Raw genomic sequence first — 22,896 nt, 5'->3', positions numbered from 1 at the left:
ACTAGGTCAAATTGGAGATTGGGGGTAGATAAAATAGCGCAATACATGAACAGTAGAAACCCTGTAAGGATACCAGTGTGGCTGGAACAGCACAAACAAGCAAGCTAGATGAGGTTGGAAAATAGGTAGCAGTTACCTCATTCAGGTCATGGTGATGGATTTTTAAAGATGATCAGATCTGTTTTTTGAAACAAAGAGAATAAATTAGAATGGAAAGATAGGGCTCAGGAGAGGGCAAATAAAGACACTATTTGAGTGACCTAAGCTTGAGATTATAAGATGGACTTAGGCAATCACAGTGGACATTGAGAGAAGTGAAAAGATTTGAAAGATATTAAGAAGTAAAAGAGAAGGCAATGGAATAAGTACTGTGTGGTGGTGGGGAAGGTTTCAAGACCAAGATTTTAATCATTCCTGGGATTTCTGGATGTGTGACTTAATGACTAGAGGAGTTAACCATTGAGATGGGGAATCCTGACTGAGAATCAGGTTTGAGGGTATAGTTTAATTAAAATATCTATTAAGCCTTATATAGGGAATTAGTGGGATCTCTAGCAAGCATTATTTAGGACTTCATGTTCTTTTATTGAAATGTTAAAATTAAAAACTTTAATTTCAAAAGAGTCAAATAGATGACTGACATAATTAATGAGGTCCTTATTGATTTAGAAATCTAGAACTATGTAAGCTTATTAAAAGACAATTTTTATTATAATTTGATTAAATAGTTATGATACATTTTTACATCTTTCATGAGTAAATTACATCTTACTAGTTTATGAATTTCTTAAGAGAAGAGGCTAACCAGATCCTTAGTCAACTCTGTGCCTTCAGAAACTAGAGTGATGATGATGTAGTGCAAGTAAGACTCCTAGTGCACGTTTTATGAATTAATCATATTTATTTTCCACAGAGCATCATGTATGTAAATATTTGATTCAGAGCAGCCCATGAGAGAATGTAAGACAAAAAGGAGAATTAATTAACTTGTCTAAAATTTGAATTAGCTGCAAAAAAACTAATTTAGATCCCAAAATAATTATTTTCCCTACCCCACTGATGGTGTGAGCCTATCAGATTGAAAGCAAGTAAAGAGATACTCTGATTATTGAAATGATTAATATTTATTTCTAACAAAGATCAAAGGACAAAAAATTACTTGATTCTTCACAACATATCTCTATTATTTTTGAAATATTAATTTGTAGGCTATTAAAATTTTATATAAATGCAAAAAGAACATTTTCTTCATTCTCAAATGTATTCAATTCTTACTAGACATTGAAATAAATGTTTCCTACACCTTAGTTAGTAAAATCTATTTATCTCTTAATTGACATTTATATGATAAGTAAAATGACTTTTGTAATGGATGTTTTTTTCTAGTTTATGTCTAATGGGAAAATCAGAGCTGAGTTAAAACTTACTTTTAACAACTGGGAAAGAAATTAGAGGGTGAAAATTACACTAACTCCTGAGCATTACACTGCTCTTCAATTTTATTTTTTCTAATCTCTCTCTTTCTCTCTCTCTGTCTCTCTCTCTCTGTCTCTCTCTCTGTCTCTGTCTCTGTCTCTGTCTCTCTCTCTGTCTCTCTCTCCCCAGTTTATTGCGATATATTTCACATACTATAGTGTTCACTCATTCAAGTGTGCAGTTCAGGATATTCACATTGTTGTGCAACCATCACCACAATCCAATTTTAGAATATTTTTGAATGACCCAAAAGAAACCTGTGCATGTGAGCAGAACTACTCCATCCCTGATCCCCATTTATAGCCGCAGGCAACTACTAATCTATTTTGTGTCTCTGGATTTGCGTAATCTGTACATTTCAGACAAATGAAATCTATAATATGCAGGCTGTATGACTGGCTTTTTTCACTTAGTATAAGGTGTTCAAGGTCCATCCATGTTTTAGGATTTATTCATACTTCTTTTTTGTTTCTAGATAATATTTCATTGTATGGATATTTTGTTTATCCTTTCATTACTTAGTGGGCATTTAAGTTATTTCACTTTTGAATTATTATAAATAAAGCTGCTATAGATATTTGTATACAAATTTTGTGTAGGCACATGTTTTTATTCCTCTTGACATATTTTCATCCTTGAGGTGAATGCTGGGTCATATGATAACTTTACATTTAGCATTTTGAAGAACTGTAATATTATTTTCCAAACAAGTCACTCCTATTTACCTTCCTACCAGTATTATAACAGGAATCAAATTTATTCACATCCTTATGAATGCTTGTTCTTTTCCGTCTTTTTTATTTTAGCCATCTTAGTGTGCATGAAGTAGTAGCCATTGTGGCTTTGATCTGCATATCCTTAATTTAGTAATGATGTTGAGCACCTTTTCATGTGCTTATTGATCAATTGTATGTCTTCTTTGGAGACATTTTTGTTAAAATCTTTTGTCCATTTTTAATTGGACTCTTTTTCTTTTTATTATTGAATTTTAAGTGTTCTTCACATATCCAAAATACAAGTTCCTTGTCAGATTAATTTTGATGAAGTCAGATTTATCTATTTTTTTCTTTTGTCTTATGTACTTAATCTAAGAAACTATTGTTTAACCCAAGGTCATGAAGATTTACTCCTATATTTTTGTCCAAGAGTATTATAGTTTTGCTCTAACATTTAGTCATATGATTCATTTTCCATCAGTTTTGTATATGATAGAAGGTAGAGGGTCCACATTCATTCTTTTACATGTGGATATCCAATTGTCCATGTGACACTGTTTGAAAACACTGTTCTTTCCCCACTAAATGGTTTTGGCACTCTTGTCATATATCAGCTGACAACAAATGTATGGATTCATTTCTGGACTCTCTATTCTATTGATCTATATGTCTATTCTTATGCCAGTACCACAAAGTCCTCAATAAGACTTCATATCAAGATGTGTGGGTCCTTGAACTTTATTATTCTTTCTCAATTTTGTTTTGAATATTCTGGGTCCCTTGTGTTTCCATATGAATTTTAAATTTTAAAGTCAACTGGTTATTATTGAAAAAAACAAAAGAGGAAGTTGGTATCATGATAGGGATTCTATTGCTTCTTTAAATTGTTTTGGAAAATGTTGTTATTTTAACAAAATTAAGTCTTGTTACTTGAAATTTGTTACAATTTATTTAGATCATCTTTAATTTCTCAAAACTATGTTTTGTAGTTTTCAGTGTATGTATCTTGAACTTTAAAAAAAATTCTTCATAGATATTTGTGTATGTGTGTGTGGCTATTCTAAATAGGATTGCTTTCTTCATTTCATCCTTGAATTTTTGTTGTTAGTGTGTAGAAATGCAACTGATTTTTGTGTATTGATCATTTATTCTGCCACATTCTTGGTCTTGTTTATTACTTCAGATTGAGTTTTGATGTATTTCACAGTATTTTCTCTATATAAATCATGTCATTTGTTCATAGAGGTAGTTTCATTTCTTCCTTTCCAATCTGGAAGCATTTTTCTCTTTTCCTTGCCTAATTGCCCTGATGAGAACCTCCAGTACAAAGTTGCATACAAATGGCGAGAGCAGACATCTTTGTCACATCCCTGATTTTAGGGAGAAAGCACTTGGCCTTCTCTATTTACTATGGTTTTAGCTGTGGGGTTTATTTATAGATATGCTTTATCAGGTTGAGGGTCTCCACTTCTGTCCCTAGTTTACTGTTTTATCATGAAGAGGTGTTTGAGTTTGTTCATTTGCATTTTTTGCATCTATTGAGACGATTCTGTCTTTTCAGTAATCATTTTTTCTATTAATACAATATATTATGTTGATTGAATTTTGGACATTTAATAGAACTTCTATTCCTGGGATTAATCTCATTTCATCATTGTGTATAATCCATTTTACAAGTTGCTGAATTCTGTTTTTGGTGTTTTGTCCATAAATTGAGTGTTTATAAGGGATATTGGTCTGTAGTTTACTTTTCTAGTGACGTAGTTTTCGATTTTTGCTATCAAAATAATACTGACTTAATAGAATGGGTAGCTAAGTGTTCCCTCTTCTTTTACTTTTAGAAGAGTTTATGAAGAATTGGTGTTATTTTTTATTAATCTGATATAACTCATCAATAAATCCATTTGTGCACAGGCTGTCCTTTGTGGCAATTTTTCTGATTACTAATTTAATTTCTTTACTTTTTATAGGTCAATTTTGATGATCTATTTCTCCTTAAGCCAGTTTTGGAAACTGATGTCTTTCTAGAAATTTGTCCTTTTGATCTAAGTAATCAAATTTCTTGGCGTAGATTTTTCATAGTATCTCTTATTATATTTTCATTTTGTAGGATCAGTTGTGATGCATCATATTTCATGCCTGATTTATTTGAACTATTTCATTTTTTTAATCAATCTAGCTAGAGGTTTTTCAATTTTATTTATTTATTTATTTATTTATTTATTTTGGCTATTGTTTTTATATTCTAATTTAATTTATTTCTACTGTAATCTTTATAATTTCCTTCCTTTCCTTTCTTTATGGTTAGTTTTCTGTGCTTTTTCTGGTTTCATGAGATGGATATTTAGATTATTAAATTGAGACTCTTCTTTCCTTCTTTCCTTCCTTGCTCCTTTCTTTCCTTCCTTTGTATATAGATATTTACTATTGGAAATTTTCTTCTAAGCCCTGCTTTAGTGGCATTCCATAAATTTTTGTACTTTATATTTTCACTTTCATTCTTCTCTAAGTATTTTCTTATTTATCTTGTTATTTCTTCTTTGACCTTTTGATTATTTAAGTGAGTATTTAATATGCACATATCTCTGAATTTCCAAGTTTTCTTTTTTTATTGATTTCTAATTTAATTACACTGTGGTCATAGAATATACTTTCTATGATTTCAGTTATTTTACATATATTAAGATTTGTTCTGTTCTCTATCCTAGAGAATTCTTCATATGTACCTCATAAGAATAGTTTCCTGCTAGTATTCTCTGTTAGATCCTCTTGGTTTATAATTTCATTCAAGTCTTCTATTTTCTTGTTCATCTTCTGCCTAGTTGCCTATCCTTTACTGAAATTGGGGTTATGTAATTTCCAACTATTACTCTTGAATTGTCCGCTTTTCTTTCAATTCTGTCATTTTTTTGCTTCATGTATTCTGGGGCTCTGTTAATAGGTATATTGTTCATAATTGGTATATTTTCATCATGGAAATAATATACAAAACTTTTACAATATATCTACATTATTTCTCTCTCCTTTGCACTATCATCATACAGGTTGTATCTTTATATAGTATAACCTTATCAGCATAATTTTATAATTATTGATTATGAGCTGTCTTCTAAAAAAGATAGGAATAACAAAATATTAAGGCTACTAACCTATGTAGTTACTGTTACTGGACTATTTTATTTCTAAATGTACTTTCAGGATATTGCCTAATGTCCTTTCATTTCACCTTAAAAGATTCCCTTTAGTGTTTCTTGTAGACAGGTCTGGTAGCAACAAATGATCTCAGGTTTTCTTTACCTGGAAATGCCTTAATTGCTCCTTGGTCTTTGAAGGAGAGTTTAGCGCAATATAGAATTCTTTTCTGGTAGTCTTTTTTTTTTTATTTAATATTTTGAATATGTCATGCTAATTCTCTCTGGCATAAATGCTTCCTTGAGAGAAGTCAGCTGTTAATCTTGTTGAGGATATGTGATGTTATTTTTTTCTTGTTGTTTACAAGGTATTTCTTTGATTTTGATTGTGTTGATTTGACATTGATGAGTTTAGAGAGGATCTTTTTTAATGTATTTTATTTGGAATTTGCTGAGCTCTTGAATATGTACATTAAGATTTTTATCAAATTAAGATGTTTTGAGTCTTTTTAAAAATATTTTCTCTTTTACTTTTCTCTGTCTTTATATGTTTACATGTATTATATATGCTACATTCAGTTTTACTAAAACTTGAAGCAGTATAAGGGATTTCCCACTATAACTAAGCATAATAGTTTATTCTCACCTTAATTAAATACTTTGTTTTTCTATTTACTTTTTCTTTCTTTCTTAGGTAATAGACCCCTGGTATTTACTGAAAAATTTCCACTCCACAACTATTAATGCAGATAATCAGTGATCAAGAGTAACTACATGAATTAGGAGTAACTATAATAAAAATTCTTCCCTTTATCAGTTATACTGTCTGACATTATGAACCTTTCAGACTATTACAAACTCTTGGACTATCCTTAAGTAAGATCTAATTTATTCTACTTTAAAAAATGTCCTTCAGAATGTAGATGTTCTGAATCCATTTTTGTTAAGGTATTGATAGTGACTGTGAATAATGAGTTTACTTAAACAGCTAATAAAAAAGCCTAGAAAAATATGCTTAATATATATATATATATATATATATATATATATATATATGTGTGTGTATATGTATGTGTATATATATGTATATATATATGTGTGTGTGTATATATATATATATATATATATATATATATATATGATTGGTTTTAACAAAACATTAAGGAAGATAAATATCTAATACAAATAAATGATTGCATCATAATTAAAGAAAGTTTATTTTGATAAAATATTTATTTCTCCCTGAAAAAGAGGTAGAATTATATTTGATGCCAAATGAGAAAACTTATGCACTTCATTGTATTCGGAAAGTACCATGCTGGTTTTTATTATAGGGGAAATACTTAGAATCACATTATATTCTTTATAGAAGAAATAGAAAATAAAGATTTAATTCATATAGATACACAGACTAATCTTACATCTTTATATATATCCTTATATAGTAAGTCTCTGAAAAAGCAAAGCAAACACATTTACATTGTATTTTTTTTTTTTTTTTTTAGGAAAACGTTTATAAGTTCTAAGTAAATCAGGGCTTATTTGTTTAATACTATTTATATAATTCTATGGCTTTCTTTTTTATCCTTTATTGTGCCCCACTCTATCTGTAATTTATATATGCCTTTAAAATAGTAGCATTTACTTGACATTTAATAAAATATGGTATAATTAAGAATATGAATATTTTTCTTAATCTCCCTCAGTACCATTTTTAAGAACAATATACTGAATACATATGCCGTGTTTCCCCAAAAATAAGACCTAACCAGGCCACAGCTCTAATGTGTCTTTTGGAGCAAAAATTAGTATAAGACTCAGTCTTATTTTCGGGGAAACCCAGTGGTTAGAAAATATAAATAGTATATTGAACTATCCAGTGTGAGGGTCACTGGCCACATGTGGCTTTTTAAATTTATTTTTAAATTAATTTAAGTCATATAAAATTAAAAATTCCATCTTTATGCCACATCAGCCACATTTCAGATATTTAATTGCTGGATGAAACCAGTAGCTACCACAATGGAAATGTATATACAAACCATTTTCATTATCACAGAAACTTCTATTGGACAAAGCTGGTTCACATGCATATATAATGAAAATAAGTTTCCCTCCATATCACTCAGTACACCTTTTTGAAAGTTGTGATGTACATGTTAGTACCAGCAAAAATTTTCTCTATAAATATGTCTGTATGTCTTCTTATGTATGTACATGAGCAATATATTTCAAGATATATATGCTTGTGTGTGTGTATTTAATTTCAACAATATAGGTAGTATACACTTTTTATCCACTTAATAATGTAAATCAAAGATCTTTTTATATTAATCCTTTTGTTTTCCTCTAATATAATTTAATAGCTACCTAGTATTTTCTTGCATGGTTTGCTACCATTCATTTATTTAGAAGTTTCTGTGATTTATTTATTTCCTGTTATATACCTGTAAATACACTAAGTGGCCATTTTTGAAATATATTTGTAAACTAAATTCATAACAGTAGTTAGTATTATTGGGTGAAAAGTTAATTTTGGGGGGAAAAGTTAATTTGAAATTTAATAGACATATCAAATTGCATTAATCAGGTCCACCAATAGTATTTGATATTGCTTGTTAGTCTGTACTTGCTGTCAGTGAATATTGCTGACATTTTAATTATTATAAATTTGGCTGATGACAAATGGCATTTAATTGTTACACTGATTTTCAAACATCTAATTTTGAGTGAGGTTGAGCATTATCTTGTTATATGTGCATTGACAATTGGTTAATTTTTTTTCTATGAGTTTCATTGCATACACTTTTTAAATTGGGACTTTGCAAGTGATACTAATGTGCCACAAAGTTTTTCTTTAGATATTTTTTTTTACTTAGCCTGAATCTTACTGGAATTATTCATTCACCAACATTTGTTAAGTCCAATGAAAGGATTTTCTGTATTTTAAATCTTGTAGTAGACCTGTATCTACTATTAATTGGTGAAAGAACGAATGAGTGGAGTGTTAGGGGAGGAGGAACAATGGGAGGAATTGTTAGTAAACATTTATATTATACTCATTCAGATATAAATATCTATTTATTAAAAGAGGAATCATTTACCCCATAAAGTGTTGGAAATGTACCCCTTAAAATTTCCCTCAGTTTTTCAAGTGAAATAAATTAATGCTAAAAAAAAAAAGAAGAAGAAGAAAGAAAGAAAGAAAAGCATGCAATAGGTGCCCTCTTTAAGCTTTTGCCTTAATGCAGTCTTCATCTGGACATTTAAAAATGTGTAGAAAACAGTTGATCTTAGCATTTTATGCATTTCATAAACATTGAAACTCTTAATGAACATTTATTAGAAAGGGGACAATACAAGAAATTACTTTGGTTTGGGGCCGTTAAAATGTAAGGTTAGTACATAACAACTCAACTCTTTTTTTTTTTTTTTTTATTAAATTTATTGAGGTGACAATTGTTAGTAAAATTACATAGATTTCAGGTGTACAATTCTGTATTACATCATCTATAAATCCCATTGTGTGTTCATCACCCAGAGTCAGTTCTCCTTCCATCACCATATATTCGATCCCCCTTACCCTCATCTCCCACCCCCCACCCCCCACCCCCCTTACCCTCTGGCAACCACCAAACCATTGTCTGTGTCTATGAGTTTGTTTCTCATTTGTTTGTCATGTTCTTTTGTTGCTTTTGGTTTACATACCACATATCAGTGAAAAAACTCTTAAACTAGTTCATTCTGGAAATTATTTTTATATTCATCCTTGGATTTGTGGTGAATGCCTAACAGAGCTCCTAAGCACCATTGAGGAGATCAGTAGTGTTTGCACCTCTGACCATGAGATGAGAAGAGAACTTTGTTCTTAGACTAGGGATGGGAATTTAGGCTTAAGAAATTGAATCTGGGGGCAGACTCCTGTTGTTCCTTATTGTCACACCATTGGATTTGGCTTGATTTTACAGGCTCTCTTTCTTTCCCCAACTAAGCAGAGAAGTACTATGCCACCAGGGAGTAAATCTGAAATTACTTTTTTCCTGTATTATTGCTCTTTGCTTTGGCAGAGAAGGGACATTTATTATATCTGCTTATAAAATTAAATGGAGACTGACAAATGAGCAGGAAATGGAGAATCTTTATTTATTATTATTAGGTGTCTTGAGAATAAGTGTAATAATAGTCCACCTGTTACCATACTCAAGAAATGTTATGTTCAAAGCTAAAAATCTGTGCCTTATTGTTTCTTGATTTTTCAAATGAATTATGTATTCAGAACCTTCCCTTTAATTTTTAAATCTTGTTTCCATCCCATATTTATTATAATCTCATATAAAATTAGTGTGTGCATATACTTTGGCCAACTAAAGAATGGCAAGTAGGAAATGATAAAGGCATGATGAAAAGCATTAATTAATTGAGGAAAGGTTAATGTGATTAATACAAAAAAGCTCATCCAATTCAATTGTAAATGAACAAAAATATAGATTTTTCACAAAAGAAGCACATATTATTGATAAATAAATAAGTAGATGTTTAACAAAACTTATGCATAGAAAAATAATGGTCAACAAGGAGATGATGTTTTGCACCTATTCTACTGGCAAAACTTTAACGCCGATATCACCAAGTACTGGAAAGAATGTGTAGAACAGGGCCTCTTACACATTGCTAGCTGGAATGCAATTTGTGTTTTTGCTTTGGGTAACTATCATTATAGTGTGAAGTAGAACATTCACATGCTCTACTACCCACATATTCCTTCCTAGATATTTACCATAAGAAGATGGTTGCACGTGCGTCAGAAACCTACATGTGTGTATGTGTATACACACACACATATATATACACACATATATATGTATATATAAATTATATATATGTAATGCATATGTAATTATATATATGCACATCTATATCCATGTATCAAAGTGAGTTATAATTCATATGTATAGACAAATATGAGTACATACTCGTATATGCGTATATATGTGTACATATGTTTGTCTAAAAACAGTGTTTAACCTTAGTCTGTTTCAAAATTTTAATGGAGGTATCAGGCAATCCATGATCTTCTTATTCTTTCCTTTATCACTCTGCATTGTTACTGGTTTATGCATATTTACATAGCTGTCGCTGTAGTTCCCTCATGTTCATGACTACTGTAGGACATTCCATGCTTTTCATGTTATTTTCAAGTTTATATGGTTTATTATTATTTTCATTAATTATAATATATTTGTTGTTATATGATATTAAAATTTTACTGGCCATGCTGTACTTTTATTTGCTAAATCTACTGTGAATGGCACTGTGTCAAAAGGCAAAAGTTATGATTAATCTATTTTTGTGCACCCAAGGTCCATTAAGATAAAAACATTAATAAGTCTTACACTATCTATCTATCTATCTATCTATCTATCTATCTATCTATCTATCTATCTACCTACCTATCTATCTATCTATCTATCTATCTATCTATCTATCTATCTATCTACACAATAATATCAAACATAGAAAATAGGAACAAGTTGATAGCAAACATGGTATTGGTGAGGAATATACCAGAATATATAACAAATAAGATTCCTTTTAGTTACTAACCTCTGTTCGCTCTTATTTTGGGGGATTATTACTGGTAATGTTTAACTAATGATGCCATATGAATTGTAAATAGGCATTTGATCTATAAGAAAAATTTTAAATATTTTTTTATAAAGCAATATTGGTCATGGTATTGTCCTATCTTTTTAAAAATACAGCAATTGCAAAGTTCTCAGTAGCCATCTGCTTGCCTATGCCAGAAATAAAATCATGTTATTGACATAAATGCTTGAAATGTGCATATCATATTTTGAAATATTAACTCTATTATTTAAGTCTCTGAAATCATACTAATATTTACCTGATGGAATATCATAGGAAAAAATCAACGTAAGTAATTTGCTACTGGAGAACTCTACTCCACCTGTCTTATCTTTTAAGCATTATATTGAACATGTTATATTAGGCCATGATGAGGAAACCTCATCCAGAATCTCTAATGTGATATTTTTTAGGACTTCCATAATTTTTAATTTCTTTATATATGCTATATTCTTTAGTGTGGCTGTACCTGAATGTAAAAGCATCTTTTAAGAGGAAAATGTTAGAAATATGATTGGAAAGCATTAAGGCTATTTGAAGAATCGGTAGACTAGCACAAACTGAACTTCAAAGAAATTATTTGCATACATATGCAATTTACAATATCCCTTTCCTTCTGTCTCCCACCAAAGTTTTCTGATTTATTGACTTTTTGGGTGGAGGAATATTGGTGTTCTTCTCTTGAAAGTCACCTTGTCTGCCTCTCCTTTTTTTTTTATGTTAATAGAATTTAGAGGCCATTAGTTTTCACCTTCTATTAAAAATAAAATTTGTTTTTTAAATGTTTTAGTGTATGGCCTGTGAGCCAAGTCAATAAAAGATTAATTTGGCTGTTCATATTTATTGAACAATAAAGATGTCTGTGAGGTACTCTCTATGGGTTAGTTGGTACTGCTTCAATAGCCTTCAACACTACTTACTACTTGTACCATAATATTTTCTGCATTGAGTTGTTTTACAAAACATTCTAGCATCAATAAAATACAAGATGCCAAGAAAAAAAAAGAGAAAGGTCATCTATTATGTTTATACAACATGAATGCTGTGGGTTTTACAAAGAAATATCATTCAAGCATCATACTAAGTAACTAGGCAGCTAAGAAAAGTGAACGTGGAAAAATACTCAATAAAATATCTGACTTTGAAGTTCCTTGCATATGAATACAGTCATGGCTTTGTTTAGAGTTATATGATAAAAAACAATCGATTTTCCTCTTCCTCTTTCCTTTCATTTGAACCCAGACAGAGAAAGAGAACACTTCTTTAGCATACACCGTGGACCACAATTCAGTTGCCCTCTTTTTTTCTCTTGATCATCTTTTCCTCTTTGTCCACTGGACAGTAACCATTCTCTCTCTCCCCATCCACATAAGGTCAATTGGCTTTCTAAAACCCTCACTCATATTTGTTTCATAATCACTTACAGATTTCGCTGTAAAAGAAACATATTCATAATATATACTTAATCACATATTTGAAAAATCAATATTTTTATCTTTTTTAGAATAAGAGATAACTTTTCTAAACATTTTTGTCAAGTATCAGTAAATTAAAAATGAAACTTGATAATGAGGTAAGTTATAACCCAAATAAATTAAACATAAGGCGTGTGTGTGTGTGTGTGTGTGTGTGTGTTTGTGTGTGTGTGTAGAGACAGAGTTTGGTGGGGTGGAGGTTGAGGGAGAAGCAAGAAAAGACCATAGGGTCAACCTAAGACTTACTTTCTTGTTTTCATCATTCTCTATTGAAAATTTGCCCACCTACACTTTAAGTCTTAAAGGATTGACCAGCTCAATTTTCTGGACAAGTTTTTTGTTTGTTTGTTTGTTTGTTTGTTTGTTTGTTTGTTTGTTTTAATCACCAGCTTGTTATAAGGTCTAGAAAAACACTCACCTAACCTGCATAGTTCCTATGCTTCTATGATTTCTCAATCTTAAGGAAACCAAGTCTTTCTTCCCAACTTCTGTTAATTTTAACCCCATCTCATTCTTCTCCTTTTGCTCAGTCCTTTCTCGGGCTCAAGGCATACAACTGTATATTTTATATTTTCTGATACTTCTGACATTCAACTTTGTATTTAATGATTTCTTGCCATGATCTTCAATGTCTGACATCTTGGAACACCATCATTATCTTATTTCTTCTCTAGTTATAATGTTACTGACAAGAGTGAATCATTGCAATGGAGCCTCTTAATAGGAGCATTACTGCGGCAATAAAAAATGTAAATTGCAGTTCCAAACAATCTAGAAGAGCAATCATGAAACAGTGATCAATGATTAGATGAACTGCACATATAATTATATACATATGAGGTCAGATGAATTACTTGAGTTGAAAAGGATGGGGAAGGCTAACAGGGGAGAATTGGAATGATATTTTAGTGAAATACAATTTGAACAAGGATCAGGGAAGATGAAGGTATTTTAACAAAACTACAAGAGAAAGAAAACAGCCACATATATAACATAAAAGTAATAGTAAACAATACTCATAATAAGTACATTGTTACAGATCCACCCCCAGCAGAATGTTTTCTGAAGTGTTTTGCCTCTCTTATTTGGTTAGGATGGATTTGCATTGGATATAAATTTTCATCTGAAACCCCACTTAACTGATTAAGGATGACTCTCCCACATATCTCTCAAGCTGCAGGGTTTCTTTTTGTTTGTTTGTTTTTTTTATAAAAACATCCTGAACTATTGACTATCTATGTGTCATAACCATAACACATCCAAAATTGGCATGTCTAACATTTTCCTCAAAATATGCTGTTTTATTTACTTTTTCCTTTTTTCTCATCTTAGGTTGCAGTAGCAACTTTCACCTAATGATAAACATTTAAAAACCCAGAATTGTTTTTGTACACATCTTTCTTTCTCAATCTTCAAGTCTAATCATTAAACTATTTTGTCCCTTGCATATGTCCTCTTTCCTCTGTGCCCTTGCTTCTTTCTTACTCTTTTAACATTGTTTACCTGGATGGTCATGAGAGCCTCTTACCAGATCTGGTGACTTCAAGATGTCAACAGATTCAACTCATTTTCCCAATTTCCAGAGTAATTGTTTTAAATTCAATTCTGATTCTGTTGCTTTCTTGGTTTTAAATCTCACCATTTATGAAAACAGTGATCAACTCTGTCATATTAGTACTGGCAATAATACATGCATTATTAATATTAGCAGTAATTCACGGGGCTGGACTCCACCTCTTCAGAAGTCTTTTTAAGCTACTCATGCATTTTTCTGAAGGTTATTCCCATAATGTAGTCTATAATTTCACGTAACAGGAAAACCACACTGGATCATGAAGTTTTCACTTACATTACCACCAAATACATGCAAATAATACCATACTGTTGTTTAGGTCTCATATCATCTTCCCCCCACCCCATTCTTATGGCAATTATTGCTTTACCAAAAATTTTCAAACTGGCAGCCCTGAGACAGAATCTTGTCCCCATATATATTTAGAAGTATCGGGTGTCATTTAAAAATCATGAGATTTTAAATTAAACCTTGATTGCTAACTTATCTTGAAAAACAATTGGAGCACTGGAAATTCTATATACCCTTTCCTATAAAATAATGATTATGTGGAACTGAGAGGCTACTGCCTCTTTTAGATAGTGTGACCTCAGTTTGAAACTGAGGGGCTACTGCCTCTTTTAGATAGTGTGACCCATTTGGCCTCAGTTTACCCAGACAGCTTAATTCTTCCACTACATATCCAGTTACATAAGATGTTTGGGTTTCTGGCCCCTTCTCTACTATGGACCACAGAGAAACATAGTGCTTGTCTTATCTCGCCCAATAAAGGATGGAGAAACTTCTAGCGGAGTTTATTTTTCAACTTGGGAGCACTTTCAGTGTTTACCATGGTGCTCATCATATTGTGATTGTTCAATAAATGAGTCTGGTAGAATAGAATGATACATACACGTGAGATACTACAAAATCTTCCTAAGCTTCTTAAAAGCATGCATTTGTTTTTCAACTTGAACAAATGTCTTGTCTTCCTGTTTATTTGGTTGAGTTAACCACCTGCGTGTTTATTTTTCTCTGTTTATCTTACCTTGCTTGGCTTTAATTGAATGTTCCTAGATGGCAGAGTTCATGCATATTTATGCTTTTTCTACCACTTTCAGTGTCAGAAAAATACACTGGTAGGCACCATTGCTAAATACTAATAAACACACGTAAAAAATATTTCTGCATTCTTTTATTTCAATAGTAATTAAGTGATTGAATACATAGGTAACATATTAGTATTTTTAGCAATAACAAATTTCCCAAAACCCTAATTCAAAGTCATATAAATTTGACACTCAACCAAACTATTTTTATGTCCGTGATTAGGGTCAATGTAGACGCAGGAGTGTCCTGTGGCTGCTAGGAAGAATTAATCTCCCAGATGCAACAGATGATAACATTAATGGCTTATGCTAGGAGGAATTTGCCTGAGACTTCCAGTGTTCCTTAACTAAGCTGCAAGGATGTGTTCCTTGGATATGTCATCAGCAGCAAGTCTTTGCAGCACCAGTGACCTGTGCACAACTCTCTAAATTCAGAGAAGCTTCAGCAGTTTTCCCCTGGATAGGTATTTGGAAAGTTTCCCGGTGTGTGTGCTGCATAAGCTGGAGGCAGCATAGTGATAATTAATACAGTGCCAGACTGGATAATTGTAGGAACTGTAAAAGATACTAAAATGTTGTTACCAGAGGTAGAGATGCACCTGTGAATGTGTGAAGTTAATTTGTATGAGGAACATCACATGAGGGGAGATGGGGTCAAGGGAGGTGAGGTTTTCTTTAAATAATTCAGACTTCAGATAGGGAAGCTCTATTAAAAAAAAAAAAAAAAAAAAAAAAACAAAAACGAAAGAAAGAAACTTCTGCTGGTGAGATAATGTAGGACTTACTAAAGGAATTCCTCCTGTATTCTTTTGTTATATATGTTCCCTGTGATCTTGAGAAATGTTTAAGAACAGTGGCATTAAAGTTTTCTGATCTCCATAGGACAGAATGATAGCATTCCTCTCTTATCCGATTTTGAAATAACAATAAATTTCTCTTTACCGTGGGACAATACACCTCCTGATACAGGACACAATAAAGTCGAGAGAGACAGCCTTGTATTCTCAACGTCACCTTAGATACCCCCCCAGAGACTAATAATCTCTATCAAGTTTCAATATACAATAAGTTAATGAGAGAAAAATAAGAATGAGGATACCTACCTCCCAGTGTTGTTATGAGAAGGATTGAGAATTACTGAGAACTATAAAAAAAACTAAGCAATTTATAGAATTTATGATAGACGATAGATCAATAGTAGCTCTATCATTATTATTTTCATTGTTATTGAAATGGATTTTTGAAAAAAAGTGAATGTTCTCTATATGAATGATTGATAGTGATTAATCTGACCTCCTAAAGTGTCTTATGCATGGTCTGTAGAAGATGAATGTATATGGTCAAAACCTCTAAATCTTAGCATTGCCATATAATATTTTCTCCCAGACCAGTCAACTCTCTTGCATATCTGTCTCAGGATTAACACATGTTATTCCAACAGCAATTGATACCAACTGGGTGCCCTACTATTGAATTTAATCCTGACACTAACTACCCCCTGTTAGTGCAGGCCCCACAGGTTAAGGACTTGGTGACTGCCACCACTTCAGATACCAGCTGAAAGTTCTGAATTCCCAGGTTATCTGCATTTCTGCCTGGCATAGCTACAAATTTGGTGGTTCCCATCATCCCCCTTCAAGTTTGATGATTTGCTGGAATGACTCACAGAAAATGCTATACAGTTGACCCATTAACAGCAAGGGGTAGGGGTGTTAGAGGCACCAATCTCCACAAAGTCAAAAATCCACATGTAACTTTTGTCTCTACAGATGACCCTTCACATTTGCAGACCCAACTGACTGGGGATCGAAAACAGTATTTCTGATCCCTAGTTGGGAATCTATGCGTGGAAAACCACTGTTGGGAATGCAAAAATATTGTTTTCCATTTGTGCTTGTTTGAATCCACAGATATGAAACCCAAGGATGCAAAGGGCTGACTGTATTTATTGAAAAAAATCTGTATATAAGTGGACCCACCCGGTTCAAACCCATTTGTTCAAAGGTTAACTGTACTTATGATTACTGTCTCATAAAGGATACAAATGAAGAGCCAGATGAAGAGGTAAAGGAATGAATCCAGAAGGTCTCATATCTCTGCCCCTGTGGAGTTGGGGTGTGCCAACCTCCTAATACATTGATAAGCTCATAACAAGGAAGCTTCTCCAAATCTAATTGTTCAGAGGTTTTGTTTTGTTTTTGAGTTTTCATGACCTAGTCTTGGATGATAATAACTGGCCACGTGACTGAACTTCATCTCCTCACTTCCACTCTTCCTAATGTCCAGGAAGGGTTAATAGTTCTAACCCTCTAATCTGGGGAAGCTATCTAGCCCCTCCTCCCTACCCCATGCCTTAAGTCATCTCATTAGTATCAACCAGGAATGATCAAAAGGGATTCATTATTATAACAAAAGATTATCACTCAAGACATTTTAAAGTCTTTAGGAGCTCTGTACCAGGAACACATAATTATATATGTGTATATCGTCTATTATTCCACACAGACTTTGCCAAATATTGATTATTCTGAGTTTCTTATCCTGCCCATTATTTTGGGGGTGTTTCTAAGTAAGAAAACCTTCACTTTATCCTTTTCTGTTTTCTGGAGAATAGTCTTGTAGAAACTACCCTGACATAGGCATATAAAATTATTGATACATGTATTTCTCTGCAAAAAAAATATACAAACTAGTTTGCCTAAAATTTATATACAGTGTATTTTTTGGTTTCTATTTTGTAGGCTTTTGTAGGCTTTTGATGCATCGACTCAATTTGCTTCACTTATGAAGTTAAATGTAGTCTATATTTCAAATAAAATCATTTCTCCAATCTCAATATCTCTGCTTCATTTTATTTTCAATTTTTCTCACATTACATCTACTCAATGATCAAATTATAGGCTCAAGATCAATCAAGTACTGTGTAGTTTTATATATAGCTTCATATATATATATATATATATATATATATATATATATATATATAATCACACACACATATATGTGTATATATATATATATGTGTGTGTGTGTATATATATATAATCAATTATGTGTTTGTGTATTGCATTTTAATATCTTTCACTCTGGGAGTTGACTTTAAAAGATTCTATCATTAATATAGTGTCTTCTTTCTCTATAAATATACAACCTGTAAGAAAAATTCAGTCCTAAAATCAGGATACCACAGAGTTTCATTATTTTTTCCTTTGATTAATTGAATGTGCAAATATAAAAGCATTTGGTTGCTTAGGTAGTTCAATGAGTTTTTGCTTTTTGTTTTTTATCATGAAAAATTAGCATAGTCTTCAAGTGATAACATGTAGAAAAGATATGCTAGCAATTTTTTTTCTTAATGAAATGTCTAACGTAGCCTCTTCAAGTTTTTATATCCATCTGTATAATCACACATACATACATGCATGTGCATATTTATTACAGGAATGAGAATGCCTGTTTCCCAGTTTTATAATAATCAATATTTTTTTATATTTATATATCCAAATCTGTTATTAAGCTTTTTAAAATAATTGTTTCCTTTTGTTTTTAGGTAACGTTCAAAGCTTCAAGACATTCAGTTTCACCAGATTTAAAATATGTTCTTCTAGCGTATGATGTCAAACAGGTAAAGGAGTGATCTACTTTGAAAAACTTTTCTTTGTGATACATCCAGGTGACAGTTGACAGTTTTCCTTGGTTATCTACTCACCTAGAGAAAAATGGCATATCTAATTGTTGCAGGGGTCACTGATGACCAGTACTGCATGAGGGAAGTTTAGGGCAATGTCCTTTCAATGGCTAGAAAATAACTGGGACAATCTGCCAGGCGCCGGTGCTGGTCCAAGTCCATCTCTTTTAGAGGAGAGTGTTTCAGTGATTAGCAAATCTGACACCTGGGGGCTTTTCACATTTTCAGGATAGCCTCATTCTCCACTTGAGTATTTCATGTGTGTATAGATTAGGGAGTTTCCTAATGGCTGTGGCCTGAGTGGCAGTGTGGATAGTGGGACGGGATTGCTAGAAACATTGATGCAGGTTGTAGGCAGTGGGCTCTTTGGTATTGTTTGGGCATAAGCCTTGTGATTGTAGGAAATTCTATAGTGGGACAAGCCAAGAAATTAATTCTGAACAAATGGAATATTCTAATTGCATTAGGGTTTCAGTATTCCATGTCAGCTTTACAGCACAATTAGGGCAGTATGTATGGTTGTTGAGTATTTGTAGATATAATTCACACTATTAAAAATTCAAATACATGTTGAAAATCCAGTTCAGCAGATTGGTTTCTTCAGAAAAGAAGTGACTGGAAATCATTCAAGAATGTTTTATGTGCCTTAAGATGGACAATAAAAATTATAGATTTAAGGCAGGAAACCTCGTCTAATGCATTGAAAGCTTTTGAGCACATGAAATCTCACAGTTTAAAGGATCTTCTGTTTGATGGTTTTATTCTTTTGAAATACACACATCCTATATTTTTAAATGATTTTGTATATATATTTTATTTCAAATAATTAATTTACACTGAAAAACACAGGGAGATTGCAAATTCAGTCTTTGAGGGATAACAGTCAATTAAGACTCCTCCAGACTTGACGTTTTAGAGAGAAAACAAAACAAACCTATAAATCTTGTTCTGCCCAAATTAAACAACTTGAATCTCATTCTATTCTATACAGTTTATACTGAGATAGTAATTTGGGATTATTGATGATTTTAGAGTAAATGTCACGATTACCTTGCGTGTGTGTGTGTGTGTGTGTGTGCGTGTGTGTGTACGAGTATAATGCACATTAACAAAGGTGGAAAAAACAAGTCATACAAAATCGAACCATCCAAATGCATCCTCTAGAATTATTTTTGTGTGTTTTATTCTTTTTATTCCCACTTATATAAAAGTAGGGAAACAAGAGTTATCATATATTAAGCATTGTTTTAGGAAGATGCTGTTATTCTGATTTCAGAGAGAAAAGGCAATCTCAGAACAGCTGGAAAATGCAGAATGAGACAGATTTAGAAATTTACCCTAGGTTTTTCAAGTAAGATGTGATACTAGTTGCACCTCAACAAATTGGTTTTGTACAATTCTACAATTTTTGGCCTTTATCTTCATTACATGGCAAATGAACTGAACTAGAAAAACTCAAAGGCTGGATTCCAGCTTACAGATTCTTCCAATTGTTGAAACTCGGTTTCCATGTTTTAAAATGTGTTGAAAATTTTTGAGTATACACTTTTTTCTTAAATTTAATATTTCTGTGGTATACATTTCCACAAATGGAATTCTGAGTGAAAGGATATAGCAGACTTTATAATAAAACTGAAATTCACAATAGTTATAAAATTAGCTATTTTAAAGTGTACAATTCAGTGGCATTCAGTACATTCACAATGATATGCAACCACTACCTCTATCTAGTACCAAAACATTTTACTCACCCCAAAAGAAGCCCCATATCTATTGATTAGTCATTCTCCATTCTCCCGTACCCCACCCTCTCTAACAATCTGATTCCCATCCCTATGGATTTACCTATTCCGGACATTTCATGTAAATGGAATCATAAAGTATGTGATGTTTTTAGTCTGACTTCTTTCACTTAGTGCAATATTTTTGAGTTTTATCCACATTAGAGTATGTATCAGTACTCTATCGTTTTTTATTAGTGAATAATATTCGATTGTATGCATGTACCACAGTTTCTGCATACATCCATTGATAGACATTTGTTGTTTTTCTACCTTTTGGCTATTATGAATACTGGTGCTATGAATGTTTGTACACAATAATTTTTTGCAAACCTATTTTCAAATTTGAGGATATATATTGAGGTGTGGAATTGCTGGATAATATGATAATTTTACATTTAACTTTTTGAGGGGCCACCAAATTGCTCTCCAAAGTGCTGCACCAATTTACATTCCCATTAGCAATGTATAAGAATTCCAATTTCTCAACATCCTCACCAGTAGTTATTTTCCATTCTTCTTATTATAGCCATCCTAGTGAGTATGAATTGATTATCTCATTGTGATTTCAGTGTACATCTGCCTAATAACTAATAATGTTGAACATATGCTTCTTGGTTATTTGTATTTCTTTGGAGAAATGTCTATCTAAGCCCTTTGCCATTTTTTATATTTTTTTATTTTTGTAGTTCAGTTTAAGAATTCCTTATAGTGGGCCTTATCAGATATGATTTGCAAATATTGCCTTCTTTTTAGTAGGTTGTCTTTCCACTTTCCTAATAATATACACTGATGCATAAATTTTAAAAATTCTGATGATGTATGGTTTATCTATTTTTTCTCTTGTTACACAAGCTTTGGATATCATATCTAACAATACATTGCCAAATTCAAGGTTATGAAGTTTTACCCAAACAATTTCTTCTAAGAGTTTTAGTTCTTATATTTAAGTTCTTGATCCATTTGGAATTAGTGTTTGTATATTGTGTGAGATAAGAGTCCAGGTGTAACACATTTTAAGGGTCTTGTTATATATTGAAAAACTGTTTTTCAAAATGATTATGTTTGTTTATACTGCCCTTAGGCAATATGCAGCCTGCTTATTCCCATCTTTACCAACATAGAAATATACCTTTAAAAAAGTTATTATTATGTTTATAGATTATATCTAGCTTAACTACTAATCAAATATATACACACACAATCAGTATTAGTTTTATAATAATATGATTTATATAATTATAATAACTTTTATAGTAAAATAATAAATGCATTGCCCCAAATTTAGTGACTTTAATAAAAACACTTACTGTTTGCTCACAATTTGTGCATACCGGGAATTTGGGATTGGCTTAGGTGTGTGGTTTGGGCTCAGAATATCTCATGAAGTGGCACTTGGCTATCAGCTGGGCTGCAGCCATCTGCTAGCTAGCCCGAGGCTGGAGGATACACTTCCAAGGAAGATCAGTCATATGGATGCCAAATTGGTGCTGGCTATTGGCATGAGGCCTCAGGTTTCTCCACCTGCAGTGTGGCTTGAATGTCCTCAATACATGCTACCTGGATTTCCCCAGAGTAAGCAATGCAAAAGACAAAGGTAGAAACTTCAGTGCCGTGTATGATCTATCCTCAGAAGTCATCTGTTGCGTTCACTGCATGGTTTTCCTTGGTCACACAGTCAGCTCTAATTCAGTGTTGGAGAGGATTACCAGGAGGTGAGGATCGGGGAGGACCATATTGTAGATGTGCTCGGATAGTCCCCAAATGTTTCTCGTTAATCCCACATGCAAAGTATACCCAGTGTCTCCAAGGCCCCCAGTGTCCATTCATTACAGTCAGCATTTTAGGAAGCAGATCAAGTCAAGGACCTGAGAAGCCTCCTCAGGCCTAGTTCCTTGACTCCAGGGTCCTGAGTCATTTGCATATTCATATATATTTACATCCATATAAATATAAAGATACACATATATTTTAGGCATGAATACAGATACAGATATTTACTTTATGTATTTACATATGTATTTGAATGACCGTTTGGCTAACATTCTCAGAAAGTAATCTCAGTTGTGTTAGTTTTATTGTGAATAATGTGCTAATATACTCTATTCCTTTGTCTTTTGTACTCTTGATATTTTTTTAAACATCTATTCATGTAATTCAACTATTAGTTTTATTGCCCTTTCTTTAAAAATATTACCATTTTGGGGGAATGATTATTTATTATTTATTTACTTATTTATAAATTCATTCTGTGCCCCTTTTGAGATGTAAATCTCTTTAAAGCTATTTGACTCTTTATAACTCAGGACTGTCTTTCTCCAG

The 22,896-nt window shown here is 32.2% G+C and overlaps 1 protein-coding gene across 3 annotated transcripts in view; it reads left to right on the top strand.

Moving 5' to 3' along the window:
- DPP10 (dipeptidyl peptidase like 10) overlaps window positions 1-22,896 on the top strand; it is a 1,313,078-nt gene that overhangs the window by 1,021,385 nt on the left and 268,797 nt on the right. For all 3 annotated transcript variants that reach the window (XM_074335439.2, XM_074335432.2, XM_074335443.2), the window contains exon 5: window positions 18,656-18,730. In XM_074335439.2, the coding sequence (XP_074191540.1) occupies window positions 18,656-18,730 (75 nt within the window). The remainder of the gene's footprint in view (window positions 1-18,655; window positions 18,731-22,896) is intronic.

The sequence above is a fragment of the Rhinolophus sinicus genome, chromosome 17, assembly GCF_057876585.1.
Source record: "Rhinolophus sinicus isolate RSI-liver-muscle chromosome 17, RSI-T2T, whole genome shotgun sequence".
In the NCBI taxonomy this organism is placed as follows: domain Eukaryota; kingdom Metazoa; phylum Chordata; class Mammalia; order Chiroptera; family Rhinolophidae; genus Rhinolophus; species Rhinolophus sinicus.
The sequence above is the reverse complement of the archived record's forward strand: the minus strand, read 5'-3'. Positions and strand labels throughout refer to the sequence as shown.